This window comes from Amblyomma americanum, chromosome 9 (assembly GCF_052857255.1).
Source record: "Amblyomma americanum isolate KBUSLIRL-KWMA chromosome 9, ASM5285725v1, whole genome shotgun sequence".
NCBI lineage: Eukaryota > Metazoa > Arthropoda > Arachnida > Ixodida > Ixodidae > Amblyomma > Amblyomma americanum.
Genome location: NC_135505.1, coordinates 139,132,636 through 139,149,567, shown reverse-complemented (window position 1 = coordinate 139,149,567; position 16,932 = coordinate 139,132,636). Strand labels below are relative to the sequence as shown.

The 16,932-nt window shown below is 43.9% G+C and overlaps 1 protein-coding gene across 1 annotated transcript in view; it reads right to left on the bottom strand.

Annotated features, from left to right (window-relative positions):
• Positions 1-11,405, bottom strand: part of LOC144103731 (uncharacterized) — a 30,302-nt gene extending 18,897 nt beyond the window's left edge. The window contains exon 1 of the mRNA XM_077636385.1: positions 11,309-11,405. Within this exon, the coding sequence (XP_077492511.1) occupies positions 11,309-11,405 (97 nt within the window). The remainder of the gene's footprint in view (positions 1-11,308) is intronic.
• Positions 11,406-16,932: the final 5,527 nt, after the last annotated feature.

The window sequence follows — 16,932 nt, the reverse complement described above, 5'->3', positions numbered from 1 at the left end:
GTCAGTGACACGTCTGTGCACGTTTATTCATCGGAATGTGCCTTTTTAATTCTTTTTTTATTAACTTGTGCGCATGACTGATGTGCGGTTTTTGTGCCTTTCCCACGCGCATGCTCGACATTCTGGTCCTATATATCCCCTGTCCCACAGCATGAATAAACAGTTGGTAGTAGCGCTCGTTAACCTGTTTTTGTGTCCTTTACTCTGTCTCTCGCCCGGAATTTTGCGCTTCCTAGTGCATCACCAACTAGCCCGGCAGCTTGCTCTTCTGTCCCACTAAGCTGCACCCTCCCCCCCCCCCCCCCTCCCCTGCAAGCTCGCAGGTAGAAAGCAGGCAGGCAGCAAACACAAGAGGCTGATGTCACTTGTGCAGCTGTGGCTGTCGCCTGAATTCCGGACCATGCCATCGCTCCGGCGTGTGACTTCGGCCTCATCCAACGGCACGCGTGCAAATGACCAATTTCACAGCTTCTGCTCTGAGGGAGGCCGGGAGAAAGTGTTTCCCACAAGGGTGGCAGTGCAGAGGAGGTTCACAGAGCCTCGGACGGGTGAAGGGAATTGTGAACTCCCTCAACATTTAAGTGAAAATTAACCGTTGTTTAAAAATTTTCTCCAATACAGTTTAGTCCAGACCCGTAAAATTCATTCCTCAGCTAGTTCACAAGCAATCGGTGTAAGGTTGGGAACCACTTACGGGTTTTCGTCACGCCCGCTGAAACGAGGAGGCGAGAAGTTGAATAATTTGCCGGCAGTGACCGAAGGTGCATCTTAACATCTCAGTTTCAATTCCCGTCACAAAAGTTCTGTTTAGAACTTAAGAATTATGCACGAAGTGGATGGTTTTCTTTACCAAGCGAGTCACCGATTACCAATCAAAACAACAATATCAGGGAAATTTACAAAGCACGAATTTCTGTAAGGTCCCAACAATAATAATGACCATTCAATGGCTCCTAACAGAGCTTTGTTCACGTGTAGTTATGTAAGTTCAAAAGCGGATTTAACGAAAATAATTTATAGCAGTAATTCACCTTATAGTACCAGTCACTTCATGCGAACTGTTTTCATTCACCAACCGGTTCAGAAATAAGAAAAAAATTCGAAAGTACTCACGAGTTCTTGCTCCGGCCGCTGGAAGTTGAAGAAGCAAATCTTAAACTGGGTAACGAGAGTTCATGCTTATCTAAGCCAGAGTGTAAAATTCCTCTTCAAGTCAGTTTCATTACCATTCAGTCTAGCTGCTTTGAATACCACAAATTATTCCCTCTGCAGAACGCTTTTCATTCACAAATGAAAGCAAGAATTTTCGGAATATCTGAAATCACACTCGGCTTATTTTTAAGCTACAAGAAACAGGAATAAAGTACCGTAAACACTCGGGTAACTTGACACATTTGTTTTTTTTTCTCTAATTTGACGGGCCCTTACACGCGCTTGGTTCCACCCATTATCTTGTGTTCTCGGCAGAAGTGCCTCGCGAAACGTGGAAGCCATGCACTCCTGTGTTCTATTTCACATTGGTTCGGCCTTTGCTTACAAATTTTTGCCTCATTGGCTAAAAGAAGGTATACAGTCGTGCCCCGTTAATACGACCCCCGTTACTACGGACGACTCGAATTATTAACAATTTTTTTGTGGACCAAACTTTTTCGATGTATTTACACCTCGTTAATATGGAAACTCGCTCTCCGGACAATGGGCAGGGTGAAACTGTACGGAGCCTATTGGGGCCCATGTATTTTTGTCCCGTTAATATGGGCAACGATGAGGACGAAATCCCGAGTGACTCTGCGAGATATTCTGCCTTTGGTATTTTGAGTGCAAAACAGCAGCCAAAGGCAGTGCTAAAGTGCCAGTGCCCCAGTAATTTATTTGCCTATGGTATTATGAGTTAGACTAGCAACATGCCTTATCATTTTCTGCATTGCATGAATGGCTGCTAAAAAAATTCCTTCTGTGTGCTACGTTTAAAACAGCATTCAGCAGCTAACAGCCGAGTGACTACAGCGTTCTTGGGGTGTGAGCTATCGTAGCAGGAGATACTTCATCGCTCCAAGAGGCGCCATCGCGCCTCTCATGGACCACTAGGCACTCAAAATGTGCTAAAATTTGCACCGCAATATTTTAAAGATAGTAGCGACGCGAATAATGTACGTGGAGCTTTTAAGACTGTTCGATTTCCACTTCACTGCCCGCGGCTATGCAGAGAAGCCGTTCGTAATCATAAACTTTTTTTCATATTTATTTTTGGTTTTCTTAATTATTCGTTATTACGGACGACTCGCTTTGTGGACAGTTTCGCTCAGGAACCAAAGGGTCCATATCAATGAGGCACTATACTGTATTACCATTCTAGGCGTTTAATGCAATTTCCAGTTAATAGTGTCTTGTTCATATAGAGACTACTTCTATCCAGCTGATATTTATAAGATTGACTCGTGTTCATCAATATATTACTCGGCAAGCGGTGCGCAGTTTGCTCGAAATGTCATATTTTCATTCATCAGCCAAGCCAAAAATATGAGATTGTTCTAAAGCACTTCAGACCTTTTTATTCTTCCGTTACAAGATCTAGAACAATGGATATTGATAGGGTCTCAGGGAAAAGTTTCTGCTTGCATATACTTCGGTAAATTATTGCTTCCTTATTAGAATCCACACTTATGAGAAAAAGTATGACCGTGGATTTTCTTATACATGTGTCGCATTGGTTGCTTCCTTCATGTCGTTGAAAAGTAATATTGCAAGACTTAGAGGCACTTACGAGTTTTCGCTCCACGATCTATAGCAAGAAATAAAATTATCCAGTAATGGTTAAGAGACCCGTGAGCTCATGTATTTTACTACGCATTAAAATGTATAGCTTTTAAAGCGAAATGTTGTGAAATAAAATGATAGTTTCATTATTTCATTTTCGAGCTTTTAGATTCAGTTCAAGCTACTCGTAACACTATAGGCTGTTCTAAGCATGACCGCTGCAATCACTAGCAGTTCAAAATAGTTGATTGAAAGACGGATTTCTGCCCCATGTGTTTTGACTAGAAACAACAGTCATGAAGTTTCATGGCATCGATATTTCATTTGATTTCTCTTCTCAAAGAGTTGCTTATTAACTTGGAGGTTTGGAGGTTACGTAAATAAGCTGGGTGTCTATCAGGAATTATGACAGCCGAGCCCAGTTGCCTCGGCGTTATTCGAGGTTTGAGTAGGTAATTTCCGCACCTTATTACTAAGATCATAACATTTGAACTGAGAGCAGCCGAGTAAAGCGGTTGTTCTGTCATTAGACGACCGCCGAACTATAGTTTAAAGCTATCCACACCGCCGAGTTGTTCAGTTTTTCGGTGGGCGCCAGTCAGCCCAATAAAGACTTTTATTCGGAAACCTTTCGTTGTCTGCTGTCGTGCCAGAATGTCGTCACCATTATGTGACTGTGTATTGGTTTTCTAACTAAGGTGTTTCACTTGCGTAGTGCGCAGCAAGTGACGCATATCTAATTCTATTCGTATATATTTCATTAGCATGCCTGCTGGCTTACTGCTAAATATTTTTATTTAAGAACACCTGCCCCCTTCTCAGCCTGGATAGCAAATAGGGTGAAATTTGGAATCAATTACGGCTTCTCGCCCCGTCCACTTAAACAAAAAGCAAGGATTGAACATTTTATAGGTTGGCGAAGCTATCCGTTTGTGTTATCAAACGTCAAATTTAATTGATTTTCTTGAATAAGAAATTTAAACATTTAACCCAAACTCAAAATTGACAAGAATACCAAGGATTTGAAGGCACTTACGGGTTTTTGCTCCTACCGCTTGAGCTGCATCAAATAGCAAGCACAAAAATCGCTTATTGGTTCTCAACATCGCCTCTATTTAGCTCACATATTGCACAAGGATATGTAAACCTATTTCGCACTGTGGTATTTCACTTGTCCATTCGGCCGCTCGAGGATGCGAACCTCCTCTCAAATGCCACCAGTGGCCTGTCAGGGACACTTCGCCCCAGCCTCTCTTTGAGTGACAGCGGAGAAAGTGGAAAGAAGGCCGCGTCGTCTCGCTGGCCCAGCTCTTCTTGCCCTATCGTCTTGGATGGCCAGGTGTCTGTTGAGCAGCAGTACACGCGGTTGATGTATTCTGGGCTCTACAATGAGACGGAGGAGCGAGCGCATGGTTCGAGACCCAAGTGGCAGCCACAGCCACCCATGTTTCACAAGCCTCCTCTTGTGTTTGCCTGCCGACCACCGGCCAACAACTTCGCTGTGCAGTATACCGTCTTGCCTGCTGGCTATTTCTCGGTGTGTTGTTCCTCGCGGCCACAGCTGGAGCTAGCAGACTGGTCTGAACTCTGAACGCGACAAAAACCGCCATGGTTCCGAGTTCGAGTCCCACGTTGGGCGCCAGTTTCTGCTTGCATCGCTCAGAGCCCAGACGACTCTGCTAGCTATGACTACAGCTGCGGCTGCGAAGCTAGCTATGACTACAGCTGCGGCTGCGAAGGGCACGAGATGACGTGGGGACCTCTTCTCCGATTTCTCCGCTGCAGCTCCGTGCGAGGCCAGGGGAAAGTATCGGGTGGCAGTGGAGAGGAGGTTCGCAGCCTCAAGTGGATGAAGTGAAAAGTCTATTCCCACAACATGTAAGTGAAAAACCGTCATCGTTACAAATTTGCTCCAACATTGTCAAGTCCAGGCTTGCATGATTCATTCCTCGGCCAGTTCAAAATTATCGCTGCCAGATTTGGAGCCACTTACGGGTTTTCGTCATGCCCGCTGAAACGAGAAGGCACAACGTTAAATACTTTTGAGGGTAATGACCAAACATGCGTTATAACATCTCTATGTGAATGCCCGTCATAAAATTTCTGTTTGGAACTAAACAACTACGCATGAAGCGGATGGTTTTCTCTAGGGAGCGCCTTTCCGACCACCAATCAATACAATAATATCAGGGAAGTTTGCAAAGCAAAACATTACCCACTGTCTCTTAATAGCAGAAACAATTATAACGAATATTTATTGATTCTTAACAAAGATTCTATTCATATGCAGTTAAGTAATTCCAAAAACAGATTTAGGCGAAAATAATTGATAGCAGTAATCCACATTCTAATATTTATTACTACATGCGCACTGGTTTCATTTATCAACAAGCTCAAAAATAGGAGTAAACAATTCGAAGGCACTTACGACTTTTGCCTCCGTCCGCTGGGAGCACAAGCAACGTAAAGAAATCTTAAATTGTATAACAAGAGTTCCCGCTTGTATATAATGGAGTGTAAAATTCCTCGTCTTTAACTGGTATTTATAAATTTCGCTACCGTTCAAGCTAGCTACTGTCCATACAACAAATTATTTGATCTCGAGAGCGGTGCTTAATTCACGAATAAAATCAAGAATTTTCGGGAAAATCTAAAAATAAATTTCGACTTATTTTCTTGCTACAAAGAACAGGAATAAAGTAGGATATACACTTCGGTAAGGGCGCACATTTGTTTCTTTTTTTTTAATTTGACCGCGCCCTTACCCGAAATCTGCATTTTCTGCTTAGTTTTGTAGTTAACAATACATCTCAGATTATACGTCCCGCGTTTGGGCGACAACCGCTACAACAATAATCACAACTGATAAGTGTTCATTGGCATCAACGTCTGTTTCCTGCTTTCATAGGGTTGTTTAAAACTGCTACTTATATGAAAGAACCTTGTGCCCTTGTACTTTTAGTACAGCTTACACTGTGCGCACAAGTCTGACATCAAAAGCAGGTCATAGGTAACCTCAAAAATTTTTGACTGAAAACTTTTTATGCTCCTCAGATTCTCGCTACGAGCTGCATGCATCGAGTTGTTTTCGCTTGGGGGACCGTTTAAATTAAAAAGCAACTCAAAAGATACCGAAAAGATCCGCCGTTTGGCTTCTGCTGCCAAAAGAGTCAAGAATGTTGAATGTTCACTGGCTCGTAAAATTATTTTCCTAGCATAGCACACGAATAATCACACCTTAATAAAATACAGACCGAATATCTTTGAGCACTGGTTATTTCACGAGCTGGGACTTGATTCCGCCATAAGTTTTTAAATGCCAGTGCAAGATCTGGAGAAACTTACGGCTTCTTGAACCTCCCGCTGGAACAAGAAGCAAGAAATGCGAATACCTTCGATGGTGAGCGAGACTTTCCGCTCGCATACACAGTGGTGCCCTATAATAAAATTGATAATTTGAAAGTTAAGCTTTGCTGAAACAAACTATCTTGGATGCCGTCAAGAGTTTATTTATGGGGCCTGGTTTTGTTTCCCAGCCATCAAAAATATCAGCGAAGATTTAAAATAAATGACTTTTTGCTCCTACCCTACTGAAATTTTCCAGATGAAGAGAACCACAATCCCATCTCTCTTCCATGTGTTATATGGAGTCCATATATAGCTTATAGGGTGGTATGGATTAAATAAATAACGCACATTGGATCTTACGTACTCGATATTATATCATGCACACTGCATGGTAATCTTATGGAACTTATATGGAAGGTTTATGGACATCATATGGTAAATATATGGAGAACATATGAATCTCATTATATCTTTTCATATCATATGGGCTGAATATTCCCATAATTCTATAAGAGTGGCTCATATTGAACATTTAGCAGTGTGCGGCTGCCACCTTAACGTGAACCGTGATAATTATTCAATAAATGCTAAGTATTTTTTCTCGAATACCGAAGACAAATTACGGCTGAACGAAATTCAGTTGCTATGAAAAGTAACCGTAGGTTATTTCTTTTTAATGTGTGTCCCGGCTTATTGGAGCCGATCAACAAAAAATGAAATATAAATGGTCGATGAGCGCCACTGGTAGGACATTGTTTCCAGTCGCTTTGTGCATGTAAGAAAATTTTGTTTCCTGCCTAAATGATTAGTTCCCAATGATTTTGCTTCTAAACAAAAAAAATTGCTCTAGACTATAGACATGATTTGCATATTTGGAGAGTACCTTCGGAAACTTCCGACTCCATATTTTGCGACACGGTAAGCCTCACGTGTGTAATTTTGTCTGATGGAAAGAAATCTCCAGAAAAATATTCTCATGCCTAATGCATTCGCCTGATGTGTGTAGGAGACTTCCAACAATATGCAACCGTATTCGCTAGCCTACATCTTATATTTCACATTTCGGGTGTCATCCCTTGTAAAAATAGTCTATAGACTTTCTATAGTCTCCTTACAAACTCTATAGCTTTCCAATAGGTATTTATTTCTCTTTATTGATTTTCCACGGGCTGTGTATTTGTAGGTGTATAGGCATCTATAGATTGTCGCTGGACAGTCTACAGGATTTGTTTGGTCCACGAACTAGTCTATAGGATTAATCTAGAGACTGTCTATAAACGAGTGTACTGAACGTATATGGACGTACATCTATAAGTTGTCTATGGACTATCTACAGTATTTGTATTGTCCCTAAACTAGTCCATGTGATTTGTCTATAGAAATTCTGTGGACTGTCTATACACCATCTAATGAAATTTCGGTAAGAAATTGCTCGTCTATTTCAGTATTATCAGAGTATTGTTTGGAGGTACTTACGGCTTTTTGCCCCGCCAGCTAGAAGAATAACAAAGTTACATGAACTCTTCCGGAAGTTAGCAATATATTTCGTTATGCATGCTGCAGTGGATTGAAATTTCCCGCTCTGATTCATATCTACAAAATTCTCTCGTGTCCAAGCTGTAAACATTTTGTTTGAAGTAGAAAGTGTAACTTTATGGACACGTTCCTATTCACGTAAACGACAACGCGGGTGTATATTTGTAAGCACGGTATTTTTACCCTCCACTGCCTCGTTGCACCAAGAACCAGTAACGCTAATTTGGCTCACACAAAGATTTTTTGCTAACCACGCGTCATTTGAAATATGTGTACCGCTATTGAATTTTTTCTGGTGTATAAAAATTACCTATACATTTTAAAGCGCTACAGTGCAGTTTTCTTCAGGAGCAACAGTCCTATTCTCCAAGCAGCTCAAAAGTATTGAATAGGATAAGTTCCTGGGCTATCTGGTAATTATACATCATGTGATAAGCAGCGCTTTCAGATATACATCTGGTCTAGTCGCAACGACGATCAATCGGATCTAGTCCCTCTGATTCACATCGACAAGGCTGCGTCAGTTCGTCACACTGGGTACGCCCAATTTCTCTGCGCAGTCAGCTCCCATTAAGCTCGTCGGACGCGTAAATCACGTCACCATGCTCCGTCATTACTCAGCGTTTGTGGTGGTGCACCACTTCGACATGAGTGCGGGGCGCTTGTACACAAAAGAAGTATAATTATGGCGGCATTGCTACAACGACCAGCGTGACGTCTTCTTCCATGGCTTACGACAGTCGTAGCAGCGACTAATGGAAAACGTCTAAGCGGTTGGAAAACATAATGGCTGGTTAAAAAATGCAGCCCGTGACGTCTTTTGAATTAATGCAGCCATGCGTATGAGCTTGCATAGTGTTCGCGATGACAGTCGATATTATTGTCGAAAATTCACTGCTAACCTTAAACTGAATGCGGCAAAGAGTGATTTGAATTTTTTTCTTCGACAACTGCCAAGCCCGCTTGGGCTACTGTAGCCGCCCAGTTGCTTTTTTGTTTACGACTACGTGATCGCCCAATAATCAGTTTTCAAGTGACACGAACCAACATTTATTTCTCGACAGCCTCCGGCACTATCGTCATACCTGCCCCCGAAGTTTAAGGGGTAGTGTCAGCGGTACTTACGGCTTCTTACTCCATTGGCTGAAAGATGAAATATTGACATTTTGATATTTAATTATGGCGCAGAAACCGTCTTCGTAACTGAAAAAGACTTTTTTTTATTGGTTCCGGGCTTCTTTAATACACCGGGTATATTACTCGCCCAGCAGTGTGCAGTTTGCTCAAAGCGTCACGTTTTGATTCATCAACCGACCCAAAAACATGAATTTCGGTCCTGAACCACTTGGGACCTTTTTCATTCTTTCCTGCGGAAGCTAAAATAATGACTTAGTTTTCGGCCAAAGGAAATGCATTTTTACACGTCCTTTGTGTATATTACGGCAGTGTATTTCGAATAAATACGCATATAAAAAATTGAATACAGCTTTTAGTCTACATCATCTCACGCTCAAACTGGTAGTTTCCGTGATGCTGTCTAAAAATAACTGAAATGCTTGCAACATGCCTATTGCGCAAAATAGGGGGAAGTCTCAAGGTGCTTGCTAACCCTTGTTCGCTTTGTGTGTGTCAAGAAACCATGTGCCTTCCCTCTAACATGAAAGACTTGGAGGCACTTACGGCTTTTGGCTCCATCTGCTGCCAAAGGAAAGAAAACTATTAGTCAGCAAGACTTCGTGCTCTCGTATTGTACTGCGCATTACGACTGCTTGCTGTTAAATACGATAGGTTAGGGAATAAAGTTTTCCTTTTAAGTATATATCATTCGCATTACTCGTGCATTGCAAAATGCTCTGAGCGGAATAAGTTGTTCTAAGTGTGCCATCTCCATTTATTCAAAATTCAAAAAGCTATTCCAAAATATCAGCTGGCTTCAAGACACGACTTCCAGCCCTAGGTGCGTCGATTATAATCATGAAATGTCATGCCATTACCAAGTCTGGCCTAATTATCGTATAAAAGCATTCATTATAGCCACATGGGTTGTGTATTAAAATTCGACAGCGTACAGTAGAGTTCACTGCCAGTGCGGTCCTCCCCTATCTAGCGATTCCAATGTTTCTTTATTTTTTCTGTGCTCTGTGCCGTTCTTTTGCGCTTCTCTCTAATGTTTCAGATTCCAATAACTGTTTTGTAAGATTTGAAACTGGGCAAAATATCCGAGGCATTGTTGGACTTTTAGTGCCTTCGACTGGGTCAAATACGAATAATTATGTTGATTAATAATTACTGACGGTTAAGCACTTGTCTCAGTTGCATATTCCGTGGCGCATTACATTTGCTTATGCCGTTCTGGTCTCTTTAGAATTCCCTTGAGCTCCATCCAAACATTTTACTCGAACCCTTTACGGCTCTGCCACTTCTGCTAAAATGTGAGCAGATATTTGGCAATTATTCTGGGCAGCTAACATATATGCTTTCAGTATCTATGCAAGTATACTATGCCAATATTTCAAGGCATTATAGAATGCCTTGAACAATTGCTCAAACAGTAGTCTTTGTTAAAATATACAGCCCAAGGGGATTCCAAGCCGTGCTGCGGGGCTCTTTAGCACATTGGACAGTCCTAAGCCTGGGAGGGTTGGTGACTTGAGTTCCTCCCACGTTCGTGAGATTAGGGTCCCTGAGTATGCAAGAGGAGCCGCGCGGCAGGGCTCGGAAGCAGACCCATTGGGCTGCATACTTTCGACAAAGACTGTAGCTTTTCGAGTTAAAATTGGTTATTATTTGGTCGGTTTTGCTGACTGACTGCTCGTCTTGTAAGATTACTTCTTATAATAACCGCTTGACTGCGGTGGGGATCTCAGGTTTCGGAATTGCATAGCGATATCCATAAAACGAAATCCATAATCGCTTCGTACAAGCCTTTTACTGCGAGCCATTTAGGGAGTACACGGCAGCCGTGCAATTCGGTGTGCATAACGCTTGAACTATCTCCCGTAGACGGTAGAGTGAAAGCCGGCCGGGAGCGATGGCCGCCGGTTGCTATGGCACCGAATTAGCAGAACATGCCGTCTAGGAGGAGAGGGAAAGCCGGTTTAGCCGCAGCTGGCGTAGCGAGGAGGGCAGGGAAGAATGGAAAGACGCGAGACCGCGCCGTAAGGGTAGGCAGAAAGGTGGGAGTGAAAGAAGAGAGAAAGAGGCTCCGCGCCTTGCCGAGGCTCCGGCGGCTCGCTCGTCGTAGAGGCAGGCACAGCAGAAATCTGACCTATAGTTAGTTGGTTGCGAATAATTCTAAACGTGCTACTAGCGCTTAAGACGTGGGCATAGAAAATAAAACAGACAGTACGAGCGCTAACTCTATCGAATACTCCGCAGGACTGTGTCTTCGTCTATAGACTTGCGCTTTTTCAGGCAATGGTAGGCAGATATGTGTGACAAGTTAATATTTCTCACAGATTAAACAATGGCCCTGCCTTGACTATAGGCGAGTTTCGAGCTCAATTACGAATCGCAAAACCTTCTCATAACAGCAATACTTCTGATGCGTATGATATATGTGTCTCTTAATAGAGTCTGTCCAAAACTGGAAACATTTTCGAAACTAACAGGGCCACCACCAGATGTCGAGGAGTGAAGTGAAAATAGAGACTGCTGGCACTCTTACCATGAGGCCTGCCGCGCGGCTTCTTCTTCTTCAGTTTCGATGACCTCTTCTCGTCGCCTTGAAGGCCTTGGGAGGCCTGGAGCGAGGAGGATTCCATGGCGGTGTAGCGATGTGGCCTGGACAGGATCGAGCGATGGCTTCTTCTTCAGTTCAGACTCGAGGAGCGCGGGCAGCGTTGATGATGACGTCTATGACTGCGGCGACGACGAAGATGAAAATGCACTACTCGATGTGGCAATGCACTACGCAGCACGGGCATCAAGCAAGAGAAGAATTGAATCGCCTGACTCTGCCTGCTTATGCGCAAGGAGTTTCGAGAAGAAAAAATAAAACAGCGGACAGACAGGCAAGCGACCACTTAGACATAAAAAAATAAATACAAAGTGTGTAGAAAATGAACCCTGTGCTTTCATATGCCTTTTGATTTTTGAAGATAAGCTTTTAGGCCAATCGGCCTGACGGATCTGTGCACTGTTTAGAAAAACAACGGGCGCAAACCCTAATTTTAAAAATCACATGACGACCATCTGTTGCTAAAAACTGCCGTACGCCAAAACGCGTTTTTTCCAGCCAGGCGGCGCCCGTGTGCTGTGCGATGTCAGTGCACGTTAAAGATCCCCAGGTGGTCCAAATTATTCCGGAGCCCTCCACTACGGTACCCCTTTCTTCCTTTCGTCTTTCACTCCCTCCCTTATCCATTCCCTTACGGCGCGGTTCAGGTGTCCAACGATATATGAGACAGATACTGCGCCATTTCCTTTCCCCCAAAACCAATTATTATTATTATTATTATTATTATTAGCCAGGCGGATAGCGGCACGAGCACGAGACACGTGCCAGCCGCAGCGAGTCCCGCGCGTGCGCGCAGCCAAGCTAACCGGCCTAGCCACTGCATGTGGCCGCTGCCAACCACAAAAACAACGGCAATCTTGCAATTATAAACTGATTCGCCACATTCAGGCGACATGTGTCGGTGGACATTAGGCGTGTACGATAGGCGTGTACGCAATAAACCTCGTGAGGGCACCAGATGGCGCAACATGCCAACGCAGAGGGCGCACACCTGCATCGTCGGGACCAATCAGGAGGTGCGCACTGGCGACGCTAAAGTTTATTTCACAGGCGCTCGAGATGGAACCAACATTCTGGCTCGCCTCTGAAAATTTCACATGCTTTGTTCTCGTATGACCCACACAATGGCGTCGACATCGGCGGAACTTGCTACAATCATTGCTGCCAGTCGGTGAAACGGCAATTTCCTTTGGAAGCGACAAGCGAGTCCTTTATTATGAATGAGGACGGACAGTACGATCGCCCAGGAAAGCGTCAGACGAGGTCTTTGACAGCAGAAGAGAAAAAGCCAGAACTCCACCGGAAGCGGAAACACGGGTCAGCATGAAAGCATTCCTGCAGTGGGATAGTCTGTACGTAGCACGGACGATACCGCTACTTTGATGCTCTGGCTACAGCGCCTGGCGTGTGTACACATTTCATGTGAGGTCATTTCTCATTCTGATAACTTCCTGCGCTCCTCTGGGCTAGAACACAGTCCGAAAGCTCGTTTGAATAAAGCCAAGACGAGAGGTCGCTTCTGTCTGTACACCGACGTCGTCAAACCTTTAGTTGTTCGCGCTAAGGCTAACGGAAAGTGTTCAGTTTAAGTTAAGGACAACGCAGCGAGCTATGGAAAGAAAAATGGCAAGTGTAACGATAAGAGACCGGAAGCGGGCAGAGTGGGTGAGGGAACAGACGCGGGTGAATGACATCCTAGTCGAAATTAAGAGGAAGAAATGGGCAGGGCATCTAATGTGAAAGCAAGATAACCGCTGGTCTTTAAGAGTAACGGAGTGGATTCCAAGAGAAGGCAAGCGTAGCAGAGGGTGGCAGAAAGTTAGGTGGGAGGATGAGATTAAGAAGTTTGCGGGGATACGGTGGCCGCAGCTGGCAAAGGATTGGGTTAATTGGAGAGGCATGGGAGAGGTATTTGCCCTGCAGTGGATGTAGTCAGGCTGCTGCTGATGATGATGATGTCGGGAAGGTGATTTATGGGTGGTTCTTCAACAGGGTAGCTTGTTTTCCCACTGCATCTTTGAATTTGATTTCGCCGTCGCATTTAGACCAAAAACTGTACTTCTCCCGTACAAAGGTGAAGGTTATGTGGCTAGGAAATTGACCTTCAAACCAGGAGCGGCGGAAGCTTGTTTCTGACGTCATGCCACGTGACTTGCCACGGCTCGCCACAGCTGCGCGCGTCGAGCCAAAAGCTCTCGCTCGTTTCGCAGCTATCGAATCACGTGACTCGCTGCGCCTCACCACAGCTGCACATGCGGAGCCTGTGGCACTGCCGGAAATCGCGTGACGCAACGTTCGCTATATGAAAGCGCGTGGCCTGTGCTTACCTTCACACAAAGTCATGGATGAGTAACGTGCAGGAAACAGTGTTTCGACGATGTACGCCGCCGTTCATGACAAAGCATTGATACGCAATAAAAGTTAATCAAAGAAAAACCATGTCTAACAATGCTTAACAGAGCTTTCGCTCATCTTACTAGGTTGAGCAGGGTTGAACCGCAGGTATTTTTTTCTTTCCGCTACTGTGTGTGCTTCAAGTGGGTGGAGGCATTTGTAGATTGATGAGTTTTGGAGCCGGCACGCTTGCCGACATGCAACTTACACCTCTTCTGTTCCTGCAGGTTGCTGTCATATTTGTAGCTGCACTCAAGTTCGATGTCGACCGAGGGACACCGACTGTAGTACGAACTTCTGGATGACCTTCATCGACAGCACCGTCATGGATGGCACCGGCAGCCAGCGGAACTTTGAAGCCTCCGTCCATTATCAGCGTCATACCGTTACCGAACGTGAAAAGCGACAAGAACCGTCATCCAATCAACGAGATCCATCGAGGGCCGCATGACCCTGACCGACCCTATTTAATCGAACAACACATGGGCTACGTAAGATTTCGAGCCGGCATGCTTGCCGACATGCAACTCACGCCTCTTCTGTTGCTACAGTTTAGTAAGAATTATCCAATTCTGGTTTGTAGATTACTGTGTGCCCTGCCGGCTCCACGTCCCACAAGTGTTGCGCCTGTCTGCCGAAGGCAGATGTCGACTGAGCTATGTAACAAACGTTTCCGTTGTTCTGCGCAAAGGGTTTTGTACCTTGCTCTCTTATTACTGCTTTCGAGTAATGTTGAATTGAACTCTGGTCCATTGAATACCGGTGAGCTTGAATTACTTCAAAGCTTACAACAAGGCCAAAATGCAACTTTGAGCAAATTAGAAGCCATCAACACCAGACCAGTAAGGCCTGAAGCAATGATGGCAGAAATCAATTCCAAACTACGCTTGACAGAATGACAGATTGCAGTGCTCAATGATACAGTAAATGTGCAAGGCAGCACCACTAGGAACATAACCAGGACGGTTAAGGAACTGCCAGACAGGAGTGTTGGCCCAGAAAACAGAAGCCGCAAAAATAACCTAGTTTTTTATGGCATCAGGGATAGCGAATCGGAAACGTGGGAGCAGACTGAACAATTGCTCAAAAAATGTGTATAGATAACTTCGGCATTGATTTGCAGTCAGTGGAAAGAGCGCACCGTATAGGTCGCTATGACGAAATGAAGAAACGTCCGATCATAGTCAATTTTGCTTCTTACAAGAAAAATCGAACGTTCTCTCTAATGCCAAGAAGTTAAAAGGAACTTCATACAGCATCGACCAAGATTACTCACGTGAAACAAAAAACATTCGTAAACGTCATTGGGAGTATGCGAAGGTTATAAAAGTGGAAGGAAAAACTCGAGTCAAAATAAGCATTGATAAAGTGGTTGTTAACGGCAAGACTTTTAGGTGGGACAAAGAAAAAGAATAAGTAGTCGAAACTGTGAAAAATAAATGACCCAAACATGGGAAAAAAGGGCGCGGAAATTTTGATCTGGCTACAGTAGCAGTGAATTGAAGAAGCGTCCTTAATAAAGTTGACGACCTTGCTGCTCTTATCAACTCTGTGAAGGCCGATATAGTCTTTGGGACTGAATCGTGGCTAGACCCTTCCATTAGCGATAGCGAAGTGTTTCCCGATGACTTCATTGCGTACTGGAAAGACAGATCCCGTGTGGGTGGCGGCGTCTTTCTTCTAGTTCGCCGCTCTTTAAACTCCTGTGAACTAGACATAGGTCATGACGCTGTGGAATCAGTATGGTGCAAATTTACCTTGCCAGACAGTTCTTCATTTTCAGCGGGTGCCTTTTATCGGCCACCAAACTCGACCATAATAATAATAATAATAATAATAATAATAATAATAATAATAATAATAATAATAATAATAATAATAATAATAATAATAATAATAATAATAATAATAATTGGTTTTTGAAGGAAAGGAGATGGCGCAGTATCTGTCTCATATATCGTTGGACACCTGAACCGCGCCGTAAGGGAAGGGATAAAGCAGGGAGTGAAAGAAGAAAGGAAGAAGAGGTGCCGTAGTGGAGGGCTCCGGAATAATTTCGACCACCTGGGGATCTTTAACGTGCACTGACATCGCACAGTACACGGGCGCCTTAGCGTTTTTCCTCCATAAGAACGCAGCCACCGCGGTCGGGTTCGAACCCGGGAACTCCGGATCAGTAGTCGAGCGCCCTAACCACTGAGACACCGCGGCGGGGCCCAAACTCGACCATTCACACGCTTCAGATTTTACATGGTATCGTTTCCGAGGCCTCGTTTCATACTTTTTTACTGGCAGGTGACTTTAACTTGCCTGACCTAAAGTGGGGCGACGGCACTTGTGAGCACACGGCTGGTAAAAGCTTAAACTTGGAGATGAAAAGTATTACTGATTCTCTTGGACTAATGCAGTATGTCATTGAACCAACTCGTGAAACTAACATATTAGATTTGTTTTTTTTTTGTAACTCGCCAAATTTTGTGAATTTTGTACGTGTCATTCCGGGAATAAGCGACCATCATGCTGTCGTCGCAAGTATTAAAGCAAGAAGTAGCAGGCAAAGGAAAGAAAAGATACCAGAAAAGTGTACTTATATGAGCGACGGGATTATGCCAGCATATCAACGAAACTTTTTGATCATCTGCGAGTTTTTGAATGCCTTTCTGATGATTGCGACGTTCAGGATTTGCGCAATAACTTTAAAGAAAAACTCGAGGAGCTTACGAATGCCTACATTCTTAGCATCGAGCACAGTAAACTTAAAAAGCGTAACAAACCGTGGATGACAGCGCGTATCTTAAGAATAGTTAGGAAAAGAAGGCGTATATTTTTAAAATACCAGGGAACTAAGAGTAATTGTCACTTTGATAATCTGCGTGCTACAACCCGCGAACACAAGCAATATAAAGGAAGCTAAGGGGCGCTATTTTGAAAAACTCAGCAATAAAATAAAAACGAATGCTAAGGTGTTCTGGCAACATATGAAAGGCTGCGGAGCAGAGCCAGCTGGCATCACCGAAATTGTCCTTAATAATGAGTCATCATTAGCCGACGCTCAGAAGGCTACTTGTATAAATAAGTGCTTTCGTTCAGTATATTTACGAAAACAAAGTTATAGTCCATTAACATACGCAAGTTCAGTACCGACTATGAGTTCAGTA